The following is a 12245-nucleotide window of genomic DNA, read 5'->3' as shown; positions in this document are numbered from 1 at the left end:
GCTGGGCGGCCGTCCTGAGCCGTCCTCCCAGGACTGCTCCGGGCCCAGCGGCTGCCTGTACACCCTCTCCCAGGCTCAGGACAGCCTCCCTCAGAGACTGAGCGGCCCCGGCACCCTTCCCCTGGGGCTTGGCAGTGGGGGGCCAGGTCCCACAGGCCCCGAGGGGATGTGGTTGGGGACTGGCCCAGATCGGGGTGCAGGGCCCCAGCACCGTCCCAGGCTCACCCCTGCCCACCCCCTGGGGGTTCAGCCATGATGGCTCAGTCCAGAGGGGCCACAGGGAGGGGCCTGGCCAGGTCCTCACTGGTCCGGGCCGGGTGGGAGCAGAGGTTCCACTGAGGGGCCGGGCCAGCAAGCGGATGGGGCGGAAGTAACCGTCGGCTCCGTCCCTTCTTGTGCCCCTGGCAGCGGGGACCCTGTGCTGCTCTGACGTGGAGGCTGCCCTGCGGCCTGGGGCCATTGCTAGACCCCCATGGGGATGAAGGGGACTGCCTTCGGGGTCAGCGCCACTGTCCTCAGTGGCATCCAGAGGCCCAGCCCTTTCAGGCCGTCCAGACTCTCAGTCGTCATCTGCAGCTCTCGTGGAGCTGCTCCAGCGGACAGGCGGGGTCTGGGCTGGACAGAGTGCTGTCCGGGAGGGCTCCATGCCAGCAGGAGAGAGGAGGACGGGAAGTAAAGGAAGGGCAAGTCCAGGCCAGTTCTGAGAGGCTGCCCAGGCGGGCCCCAGGGTGGACCGTGGCCTGGGTCTGGAGCCGGGTCCTAGGAGCGGCAGTGAGCAAAGGCCTGGACAGATGGCTGGGAGGCGTAACCCGATGGGTGAGCTGCACGTGCAAAGACTCTGGGGTGGCCGCTGCCCACTGTGAGGACCTGGGGTTGAGAGGAGACAGGAGCCCCCCGGCGACACCGCCTCCGGTCCGCAGCTACCTGCCCAGACGAGCTGGCTGGTGACCAACACGAGGGGACCCCTCGGCCCCCTGCCCACCCGGCCACTCTAGGCCTTGAGCTGGGAAATGCTGTCCCCAGTGCTGGGGTGACCCCAAGACTGGGCGTGCTGCCCGAAGGACCAAGCACCACTGGTCCTGGCGTGTGGGCTCCACGTCCAGCCCCCTCACTCAGTCACACTCAGGCCAGCTGCCCTGTGTCTCCAGCTGGGGAGCTCTGGAGTCACTGCCTGAGGACCTCGGCCCACAGGCCTGCACCACGGGCTGTGGAGACAGCCCCCAGGACCTTCCGGCACAGCAGGTCTGACCAGGCCCCCAGGGTGGGCTTCCACTCTCTTCATCCCTGCCCCAGGCTATGCAGGGCCAAGGGGGGCCCACATCGCCATCACCAGCTGGTCTCCACATCACCCTGACCAAGAGGGTCGTGTCTGACTTTTAAAATACCTCCTTGGTCCAGTATCGACTGCAGGCCTTCACTTGTCATGTGTGTTGGCACCCGGATGTCACCTGTGCCACCCCCAGCAAGCGCACAGTGTCAGAGCCACGGTCAGCTCCACAGGGCTTTCTTCACGTCCCGCCGCGTGCTCACCCTGCACTCACATGTGCTCACCGTGCTTTCACCGTGCGCTCACCGCGCGCTCACTGTGTACTTACCATGCACGCACCAGGCACTCACCCTGCACTCACGATGTGCTTCCATGGGAAGGACAGAAAGCGCGTGTTGGTGGGCACGTGTCTGATTGAGGCACGCACGTCACACAGCATTTTCATAAATTACTGCTGTTACCAGGGTCACGGGCCAGACCAACCCTCACCAGCTGGAGTAATGAGAAACCGCAGGTCCTGCAACAAGACGCAGCCCCCTGTGTTTCAGGCTCTCTCGGGCCAGCAACGCGGGAAAGGTTTATTCCCTGAGATGACATTTGCTTGTTGACAATGATGTCGAGTTTAAGTTCGACCCTGTTCCCTGGAGCCCCTGGCAGCGAAGGCGCGGCCGTCTGTGGGTCCACCCCAGTGGGTCCACCCCATGACCACTCCCTGTCCTCGGGCTGGCCGAGCCCCCCGCAGGGACCTCTCACCGCCGCTCTGTCTGTGTCCCTGCTCCGCGCAGGTCTGGATAGACGCCGCCGTCCAGATATGCTTCTCGCTGGGAGTGGGGCTTGGAGTGCTCATAGCTTTCTCCAGTTACAATAAATTCACCAACAACTGCTACAGGTGAGTCCCGGGCTCCTGTAAGAGGCTCTGCAGAGCCAAGTGGGGGCACAGCTGATGTGGGGGGGCATCGCTGGCTTTAGGAGATAATGTGTCCCTGGATGAAGGGAGGGGGAAATGAGCTGTGCTTGCAACTCAAAGCAAATGGCTTTTAAAGTGGAAACCGAACAGGAAAGCTCTAGGCTCAATGCTGACTGTGGCTTTAAGGGAGCATCGAAGCAGTGGAGATGCTGATCGCCTCGCTGGGAGGAGGCGTCCGGGACCCCCCCACACACCCAGGCCCCTTCCTCTGCCCCCTGCTCCATCCCCTGCCCCACCCAGCCGGCCTCATCCTCCCAGCACTCAGGGTGGGTCTCCTCCCCCACGTGCCCCACGAGGAAGGGCCTGCATGTGTCCCCACCCGGCCCACACCTAGGGATCCTGGGCCCCAGGGGCATCCCAGACTGTGCAGAGGCCGCCGGGGACCCGGCACCGGGACAAGCCGGAAGGTGGCTTCACTGTGCGCCCAGGGCTCTGGGGCCTCCCCGCCCGGATGACCTGAGTGACCTGCAGCCGCTTGCTGGCCCTGAAATCCTTCTGAAAACAGAGAAAGCATTTCATCCAGGACTGCTTTCTTTGACCTTCATGAGCCTGTATTTATTCTCTCTCTTATCATGAGGATAAAAATGCGGTAGAAATACAAAGACGGTGCGCCCAGCAAAATGGCCAGGCTGACTGCTACCCAGAGGGCCACACGAAGGGGGGGTCTGCACGGCAGGGCCAGAGCCCACCCTGTGCCCGCCTGGGTCTGAGCACCCTGCAAACGTCCTTCCACTCGGGCACCAGGAGGGCTGACCCCACACTCCCCCCTCCCCTGCTCTCTGAATTCTCAGCCGTCAGAGTGGGGTCCACAACCGGCAGCACGGGACCCCCAGGAGCCAATGGGAAACACAGCATCTGGGGCCCACCAGACCCGCCCCGTCAGAACCTTCATCTTAACAAGCTCCCCGGGAGACATCTCAGAGCCCCGCCTGGCAGCCCCTGTCGAGCGGGGGTCGGGACCCCTGTGGTCGTCTGTGCTGCCCACCTGGAGCCCCAGCTTTGCTGGCTGGACTGTCTCGCCTTCAGCACTGAGTCGGGGTCCCCAGGCAAACATGGACGGGCCGTAGGGCCTGGCCTAGCCAACGTCTGACCAGAGCCCTAAGCCGCTCAGTGGGGGCTCCAGGTGGGAGGTCCTGTCACCATCACCGGATGCCAGCCTCCCTCCCGCAGGGCAGCCCCGGACAGCCTCTGGGGCTGCAGGAGGGGCTGGCCTGCTCGACTGGGGAAGCGCCCCCGGAGCTGCCTGCCCCAGATGCAGTAAATTACGAATAATGACTGGAAATTGCAGCGGCTCCAGGCCGGGTGCTGAGACAGCACGTCTTGTTCCTGCAGAGACGCGATCATCACCACCTCCGTCAACTCGCTGACGAGCTTCTCCTCCGGCTTCGTGGTCTTCTCCTTCCTGGGGTACATGGCCCAGAAGCACAGTGTGCCCATCGGGGACGTGGCCAAGGACGGTGAGTGCCCCGGGGCAGGCAGGTCCCTCCCCCCACCCCGCCCGCTCCCGGGGTTCAGGCTGCCCAGTTCTCGATGAGTGTTTTCCCTGCAAACCTAGAGGGAAATGCACAGGCCTCCAGAGCCCTTCCCACGAGCTGCTGCTGCTCCTGAGAACAGGATCCTGGGTGCAGCGCGCCCTGCACCTGCCCCCTCGGGCCACCGCATGCAGAGGCTGGGGCATCTTTGCCCCTCGTCCCAGGGTGCCTTGCAGAGACCACTCGGCTGCAGGACGAGGGTCTGGTTCCCCTCACTGGGTGGCCCCCGCCGTCGTTTACACCTGGCCAGGGATGTGACGTTCAGGGCTCTGAGCTGTTCCAAGCGGCACGGACCTCGGTGTGGTCAGCCAGAAGGAAGCTGGACTGGTTTGGACATAGCAGTTACTCTGTTCCAAGCTTTTCCTCCAGATACCCAGTGGCCATGGCACGTGTAGATGGGATTTGGATAATCGCTGAGAATCCCCCGAAGTCTCTGGACACGGTGACAACAGAGACCCATGTTCCCAACCTGCTCACCATGCTGTCACAGACACCGAGTGTCTGCAAACCAGGAAGTTAGCTGAGGGGGAGTGGGCGGGGGAGGGCTGGGGCCCAGGTGACACAGGGACCGAGCTGGGCCCCGCAGGAGAGAGCCCCCGGGGTGCTGGGCAGAAAGTCACGGCTTAGGCAGCCTGAAGCTGGGTCAGCCCAGGACCCCAAGGCCTCCCACGACGGCCGCCACCCTCACCGGCCTGCAGGATCGCTCTGTGCGTGAGCCAGGAGGGGCCTCCCCCGAGACCGTCCTGCTCAGGGGTGGGCCCCTCCCTTCCCCTGGGAAGCCCCTCTTCTCCCGGGGGCTGGGGGACTGATCTCCTCCTGGGTCTTCTCACTCTTGAGCGGGAGGGTAGCCTTCAGGGAGGGGCTGAGGGGGACAGAGGGCCAACCCCACCTGCGCCCTGAGCTCTCAGCGGGTCGGCCCGTCAGCCCATCCAGTTCTTGAGAAGTTGAGTGTTGGGAGCCGCACTTTTTTTTTTGAATTTTTGAATTTTATTTATTTTTTTATACAGCAGGTTCTTATTAGTCATCAATTTTATGCACATCAGTATATACATGTCAATCCCGATCGCCCAATTCATCCCACCCCCACCCCCAGCCCCACCCCCGCTGCTTCCCCCGCTTGGTGTCAATAGGTTTGTTCTCTACGTCTGTGTCTCAATTTCTGCCCTGCACACCGGTTCATCTGTACCATTTTTCTAGATTCCGCATATATGCGTTAACATACGATATTTGCCTTTCTCTTTCTGCTTACTTCACTCTGTATGACAGTCTCTAGACCCATCCACGTCTCAACAAATGACCCAATTTCGTTCCTTTTAATGGCTGAGTAATATGCCATTGTATATATGTGCCACATCTTCTTTATCCATTCGTCTGTCAATGGGCATTTAGGTTGTTTCCATGTCTTGGCTATTGTAAATAGTGCTGCAGTGAACATTGTGGTACATGACTCTTTTTGAATTATGGTTTTCTCTGGGTATATGCCCAGTAGTGGGATTGCTGGGTCATATTGTAATTCTATTTTTCGTTATTTAAGGAAGCTCCATACTGTTCTCCATAGTGGCTGTATCAATTTACATTCCCACCAACAGTGCAAGAGGGTTCCCTTTTCTCCACACCCTCTCCAGCATTTATTGTTTGTAGATTTTTTGATGACGGCCATTCTGACTGGTGTGAGGTGATACCTCACTGTGGTTTGGACTTGCATTTCTCTAATGATTAGTGATGCTGAGCATCTTTTCATGTGTTTGTTGGCCATCTCTACATCTTCTTTGGAGAAATGTCTATGTAGGTCTTCGGCCCATTTTTGGATTGGGTTGTTTGTTTTTTGTTATTGAGCTGCATAAGCTGCTTGAAAATTTTGGAGATTAATCCTTTGTCAGTTGCTTCATTTGCAAATACTTTCTCCCATTCTGAGGGCTGTCTTTTCGTCTTGTTTATGGTTTCCTTTGCTGCGCAAGAGCTTTGCAGTTGCATTAGATCCCATTTGGAGCCACACTTTGAAAGCAGGAAACAGAGGTTTGGAGACGGGGCAGACAGACCCCTCCAAGACTGCGGTGGGAAAGCTGGGGGCTGGGGTGGAATCTCAGCAAGTGTTTCCAAATCCATACTCTTTCCTGTAGGAAAAAAAAAAAATCCAATATAGGCAGGAGAAAGGGAACATAATGCAAATGAGCGCAGAGCAGTGAAATTTACTCTGTGGCATTTATGCATTTGCACCGCGCTTCTGCCCTTTATTATGGTGAGTAGCAATCGTTTGCAAGAACCTCCATCAACCCCTGAAGTCAGCTGAATGTATTCTATGCATTTCCGTGACAAGCAAAGTAAATGTCATTTATGGCTCTAATTCTCAAGAAAACAGGGTGAAATGTTAACCCGAGAACAGAAATGAAAGGTGAGGATGTTGCGCTTATGTTCGGCCGAGCACATGGTTATATCTTCCTGGGTTTGTGGCATTTAGACTGTGGAGCTTTTCAAACGAGCCACCCCTTCGCTCCACACCGGAAACCCTGCTCCTTCCGTGGGGTTGGGAATCGCAGAGCACAGGCCTGACACCAGGGCTCCTAAGAGACCCTGGGGGGTGGACCCTGGCTCTGGCCTTTGTTTCTCTAGCAGGGTCAGTAAGTGCCCTGTTCCTATCAGCTGGCACCCGAACAGGCCCCGCTGAGGACGAGGGAACCAGAAAAGCTGTCACACCTCCGTGATCAAGTGCTCGGCAGCCCGTGCCCGGGAGCTACGTGGCGCTTTTTAGGTTACCCGCGAAAATGATCAACTAGCGGTTTCCTGTGGGCATCTTTTTTACTTTGGGAACACTTGCTGAGATTCCACCCCAGCCCCCAGCTTTCCCACCGCAGTCTTGGAGGGGTCTGTCCGCCCCGTCTCCAAACCACGTAACAGTACGTGGTTTCTAGAGATGATACTCAGAGTAATACGTTGGCACAGAAAAATGTGTACAGTGTGGGCTACGTGGACCACAGCATGCCTGAGCGTGTGGGCAGCGCACGTGTGTCCACGACAGGCACGAGAGACAAACCAGGAGGCGCCCCGAGTGCTTGGAGGGATAAAGGGTAGGGCCCCTGGAAGCCACTCCCACCCTCTTCCCGTTGGCTGTGCCCCCTCCTCTCCCAGGGCCCGCACAGCCCCGGGAGGCGGTCGGGGGGGCTGGAGGGGACAGAACAGAGGCCCTCCCTCCCATGGATCCAGTTTCCATTCTCCAGAGTCCTGGGCCCTGACTTCCAGGAGGGAGGACTTTCCAAGGAGGGCGGAAAGAAGGCCGTGGGCAGGGCTTTGTGGTCTCCGGGCGGGGGTGGAGCTGGGGGTGGCGGGAAGCAACGGCGGGGTCTGCTTTCAGGGCCGGGGCTGATCTTCGTCATCTACCCCGAGGCGCTTGCCACGCTCCCGCTGTCCTCCGTCTGGGCCGTGGTTTTCTTCGTCATGCTACTCACCCTGGGAATCGACAGCGCCGTGAGTGACCTCGGCGCTCCGCGTGCCGTGGGCCCGCCAGTGACAGCCAGCCCTCACAGGGCCGGGCCGGCCCCGGATGCCCTTGCGGGTCTCCCAAACCCCTGTGCCTGCACAGAGCCCCTGCATGGGAGTCAGGGTCCCACAGTAACTGGCAAGGAGGCTTCGGACCAGCTCGCCCCTCTTCTTCCCCTGGGGGTGGGGGGCGAACAGCAAGCCCCCGAGAGTCCTAAACACACAGGCACAGGGCCGGGGGCAGCAGGGCCGTGCAGGAAGACGAGGCAACGGGGCGACGGGACACACAGGGCCCCGGCAGCCTGACTCACGCCTTCCCTGCCCCTCAGCCACCAGGAGGAAGGGTGCCCGTGCGGGGTGGGAAGCGGAGGCTGCAGCCAGGCCCTCTGAGCATCCTGTGGCGGCCCTGCGGGCGCATGGGCGCTGGCTCGGCAGGCGGACTTCCTCGGGCTACTCCTCCACGTGGCCTGCTGGGACCACCAGCCGGGACCTCAGGCCCCACGTTCATCCGAGCTTCCTGGGAAGTGCGGAGGCCCACGGATCCCCACCGTGTGACTGCTGGCCACGCGCTGTAGCCCTCCACCTCCGTCTCCCCGTCAGCCTTGTCCCCTGCCCACTGGGTGGGCACAGCCTTGGCGGTGACTCCCATAGTCAGCACTTCCTGGAGGAGGCGGTCCCAGCAGCGCAGGGCAGGGAGGCTCCCCAGCTGGCCGGGTTTCGTGGGCGACACCCCGTCACGACAGTACTGAGAGTCAGGAGGGCTTAAGCAGTGAGGACATGGCCAGTGGCCACGCCAGGTCCTCCCTGGGAGCGAAACTAAGCTGTGCTTGTGGGGCAGACACTTGCTTAGAAAAGCCCAGCAGAGCTGAGCCCTTGTGGCGACGCAGGGGACGGTATGACGAGGGCCACGCAGCGCTCCACCCCCGTCTGGCAAATCCTCACCAGGGGACAGGGCATCTACCCAGGTCCTCCCTCTCCAGTGGCCGCGTCTCCAGGGCAGCCCGTGCCGAGGGTGTACTCTGCACCCCGGACACCGTGCAGCTCCTGACGGTGCGCGTCCGTTGCGTTGCCCGAATGGCGGCCTAGGCGGGGTGCAGAGCGCCGGCCCCGCCCCCAGCGCTCCTCTGCCCTGTGTCGCCTGCAGATGGGCGGGATGGAGTCGGTGATCACCGGGCTCATCGATGAGTTCCAGCTGCTGCACAGGCACCGGGAGCTCTTCACCCTCGTCATCGTCCTGGCAACCTTCCTTCTCTCCCTCTTCTGCGTCACCAACGTACGTACCTGCGTACCTGCGCTCGCCCGCCTGACGATGTCTCATTAGAATTTGGTGTTGGGCAGCAATGGTTACTGCTGTCAGACCAGACAGAACCACAGCATTTCCGAGGGCTGCACCCCTCCAAACAACCCGTGACCCGTAATACATGGGTGGCTGTGGTCACACTCGGGGTGGCCTTGAACACACGCAGGGAGCCACGGTCACTCAGAGTCGCCATGGTCTCACGCGGTCCCTGGGTGCCTGAGCACTTGGTCTGGAGTGTTTCAGAACCTGGACAGCTCCCTGGGAAGAGCCCGTGGGTTTGTGGGCCAGGAGGCTCAGGGGAGGCCTGTCGGGGAGATGCAGGACCCAGGTCCCCTCCCTCACAGAGTCCCTGCCAACTTTGGCATTTGCTTTGCCTTCATCCCTAATTGCTGGGGAGGAGAGGAGTTTTTCTTTTTCGGAATAGATGGGTCCCTAAGCTGCTTGTGGACTGAATTTTAGTGATTCAAATAACACTCTCTAGGGAGTAAACTAGAAGTTGTCTGTCAACTGAAACTGCAGGCCAGGTTTATGCTTTGGAGAGCGCACCTTCGTGGGCGAGGCGTGCCACACCGGGCACCCCGAGTTCAGCAGGCGCTCCCCTCTCTCCTAGGGTGGCATCTATGTCTTCACGCTGCTGGACCACTTTGCGGCCGGCACGTCCATCCTCTTCGGGGTGCTCATGGAGGTCATCGGGGTGGCCTGGTTCTACGGTAAGGACGGAGCTTCCCTCGGGGGGCTGGTGTGCTCCAACCGCAAAGACCCAGCCCCTGTGCCGTCACTGTGACCGGCCGGGCCGGCGTCCTTGGGCTTTGTCGCTGTGCTGCTTCCTTTCTGGCAAAGCTGCCCTGCTCTGTGGTCACCACACATCACAGAGGAGGCTTGGCGGCCAGCGGTTCCATGGATCAGTGAGGACAGCCTGGACGGCAGCCCGAAATCCTTACTGCGGTCAGAGCTCTCGGGGTGGCCACATAATCACGCTGCTGGTTCTTGAGGAGGAAGGATTTGCGAGGACGCTGGGACACTGGCTGGTGCTGGAGGCGAGGTCTCAGCACCGAGGTGGCAGGGGAACAGGCTGAGTGGGCTTCTTTCTGGGGACGTGGCACTAAGGCCCTCAGCTGACGGGAGGGGTGACGGTGGTGTTCAGAGAGCCGCTGTTCAGCGTCAGGCCAGAGCTCCTGACCCTGCGCGGACAGCACCACCTGGACTCCAGACCACCCCCCGCCCTGGTCCAGCGCTCATTCGTGGATTAGGCCTGGGAGCCCCTCGAGGCCAGGGGCCTGCTGGTCAGCAGGCAGCCCCTGGAAGAGGCGCAGCCCCGCCTGCAGCCGTGCTCCCCGGCCCCTCCTGGGGCGCCCGCCATGTTTCCCGGGATGTCCTGCTGTAGGTTTGACAGCTGCAGACGCTGTGCCCTTTCCAGCCTGCTGCCCGGGCCCACCTTGCTCTCTCTCCGTTTCTTTCCTGTGACCTGGGGTCATGGGGCCGCTCAGCTCTCCTGGCCAGGTATCCTTGGGGGAGTTTGCAGTGAAAGCTCGCGATAACGGGCACACGCCTCTGCACGTGTACGTGCCGCAGCCCAAGCCAGGTCTGTGCTGTTCAGGAACCGCAGTGTCGCAGCAGCCCTGCTGTCACACGAGGGGGTCACGGTCTCTGCCTCGGCCCTGGAATTACAACCTGAAAAGCACTCTAGCTTTGAGAGGCTTAACCTGGCAAATAGTCCATATCCCAAGAACTCTCCCAATTGTAGTTACTTTGCTACAGAAAAGGGAAATATCGAGCTCTCTGTGCCTTCATTGGCACCTGGAATCAACACTTGCCTGTAGCTTTAAATCATAATCTCCCCACCCCAAAATAAGACCTCAGAGAAGGAGAGAAAGTGCTTCAAACGTATCCCACAGCCACGAACGTGGGGCTGGCGGAGACGGAGGGAGGCTGGCCCTGCAGGGACCGGGTGCTCCCCGAAGCCTCCGAACACAGAGGTCACGCTGTTTCTCCGGACGGCAGCTCACACCCAGAACGCGCCCACCTCTGTGCCCCCAGGTCCCTGAGGACGGGCTGGCCCGCCCTGGACCTGCCCGAGGGCCCGAGGGGCCTGGCGGACACGCCCGTCTCTGCTGGCCTTTGGGGTCAGCCCCCTCCACCCCACTCCTCCAGGGTCCGAGTCCGGGATCTGCTGGTGGGGTTGGAGTGTGAAGAGGGGATTCTGCACGGCGGTGTAGCTCTGCTGTGTCCCCGCATGTGGCACAGACTCGGCCAACCAGCTGCTGTCACATGACCAGAGGCCAGGCCAGGCTCAGGGCAAGAGAAATCACTGTAAGATCTGGAGAGAGCTGTGGCACACGGAGCTTCTAGAAGTAGCTTTCCTTACAAAAGAGCGCTCCCATAAACGGAAAGGACATTGTGACACACGCTACTACAGCATGGAGGAGCCTTGAGGACACCATGCTCGGTGGCATAAGCCAGTTACAGAAGGACAGATCCTGTAGGAGTCCCGTGAGGTCCCCGGGAGAGTCAGCTTCACAGACAGGAAGTGGGATGGGGGCGTGGCATGGGCTGGCTGAGGGGGTGGGGAGTGAGCATTTAATGGGGACAGAATCTCAGGTGGGGAGGATGACACGGTTCTGGAGGTGATGGTGGTGGTACTCGCACAACAGTGTGAATGTACTTGATGCCACTGAGCTGTGCACTAAAAACGGTTAAATTGGTAAGTTTTATGTTGTATATATTTTATTTTATATATGTTATATATTTTATGATTTTTGTAAATGAAAAAAGTGATTACAGAGGGGAAGCACGGATGGCCGTGGGCCACAGGGAGGACCTGAGATGGGAGGAGGGCGGAGGCCCCACAGGCCCCCTTGGGGTCATCGGTGATCCCAGTGTCACCACGGGGACATGCATCGGGCCCGGGTCAGCAAGACCCCTGGGCGGCTGGGTGGGGCGGCCTGGGCACCAGCGTGCAGCCCGAGCTCCAGGTCTGCTGGGGGTGGCCCGGGGTTGGTAAGGGCCCGGCGGGGCCCGCGTCTCGGGCAGGTGCCGTGCTGACCGCCTGCTTGGCCACCTCCCCACAGGCGTGTGGCAGTTCAGCGACGACATCAAACAGATGACCGGGCAGCGGCCCAGCCTCTACTGGCGGCTGTGCTGGAAGTTCATCAGCCCCTGCTTCCTCCTGGTGAGGCCCCTCTTCCCCGTTCCCCCGCCACCTGGTCCAGCAGGGGCCACACACGCCTGATGCTGGGGGAGGGGCTCGGTGCTGCCCGGGGACCAGGGTCTCCACGGGCGGGAGTCAGCATGTCACCGGACTCAGGCAGGAGGGCAGGCTGGCCCCCCACATCCTCTGGTCTCCTGAAGATCCCCCCCGACTGGAGCCACTGAGAAACCATTCATGGGAGGCAGGGCTCCCACCCGATTAAGGCCCTGCTCGTCCCCTGTGCTTGGAGGGTGTCAGCTGACCTCTGCCTGGAGGCCCGAGAGAAGGGTTAGAACCTGGGAAGATGGGTGCTCAGATGCGAGGCCGGACGGGAGCCGCTCAGGTTCTGTGACAGCACGGCCCCCAGGGCTCCCCAGTAGCTGCTGTCATCCAGGACAGGGGTCTGCAAGCTCGGGCCTGCGGCCAGGTCCACCCACCGCCTGTTGCGTTGGAACAGGGCCGTGCTGGTTCATCCTCACATCCACACCACAACCTCAGGGCTGGGTGGCTGTGGCCGA

The 12245-nt window shown here is 60.8% G+C and overlaps 1 protein-coding gene across 1 annotated transcript in view; it reads left to right on the top strand.

Annotated features, from left to right (window-relative positions):
- SLC6A3 (solute carrier family 6 member 3) overlaps positions 1 to 12245 on the top strand; it is a 34807-nt gene that overhangs the window by 14521 nt on the left and 8041 nt on the right. Inside the window, exons 6-11 of the mRNA XM_030856526.2 lie at positions 2053 to 2156; positions 3567 to 3691; positions 7116 to 7228; positions 8385 to 8513; positions 9151 to 9250; positions 11609 to 11709. Of these exons, the coding sequence (XP_030712386.1) occupies positions 2053 to 2156; positions 3567 to 3691; positions 7116 to 7228; positions 8385 to 8513; positions 9151 to 9250; positions 11609 to 11709 (672 nt within the window). The remainder of the gene's footprint in view (positions 1 to 2052; positions 2157 to 3566; positions 3692 to 7115; positions 7229 to 8384; positions 8514 to 9150; positions 9251 to 11608; positions 11710 to 12245) is intronic.

The sequence above is a fragment of the Globicephala melas genome, chromosome 3, assembly GCF_963455315.2.
Source record: "Globicephala melas chromosome 3, mGloMel1.2, whole genome shotgun sequence".
In the NCBI taxonomy this organism is placed as follows: Eukaryota; Metazoa; Chordata; class Mammalia; order Artiodactyla; family Delphinidae; genus Globicephala; species Globicephala melas.
The sequence above is the reverse complement of the archived record's forward strand: the minus strand, read 5'-3'. Positions and strand labels throughout refer to the sequence as shown.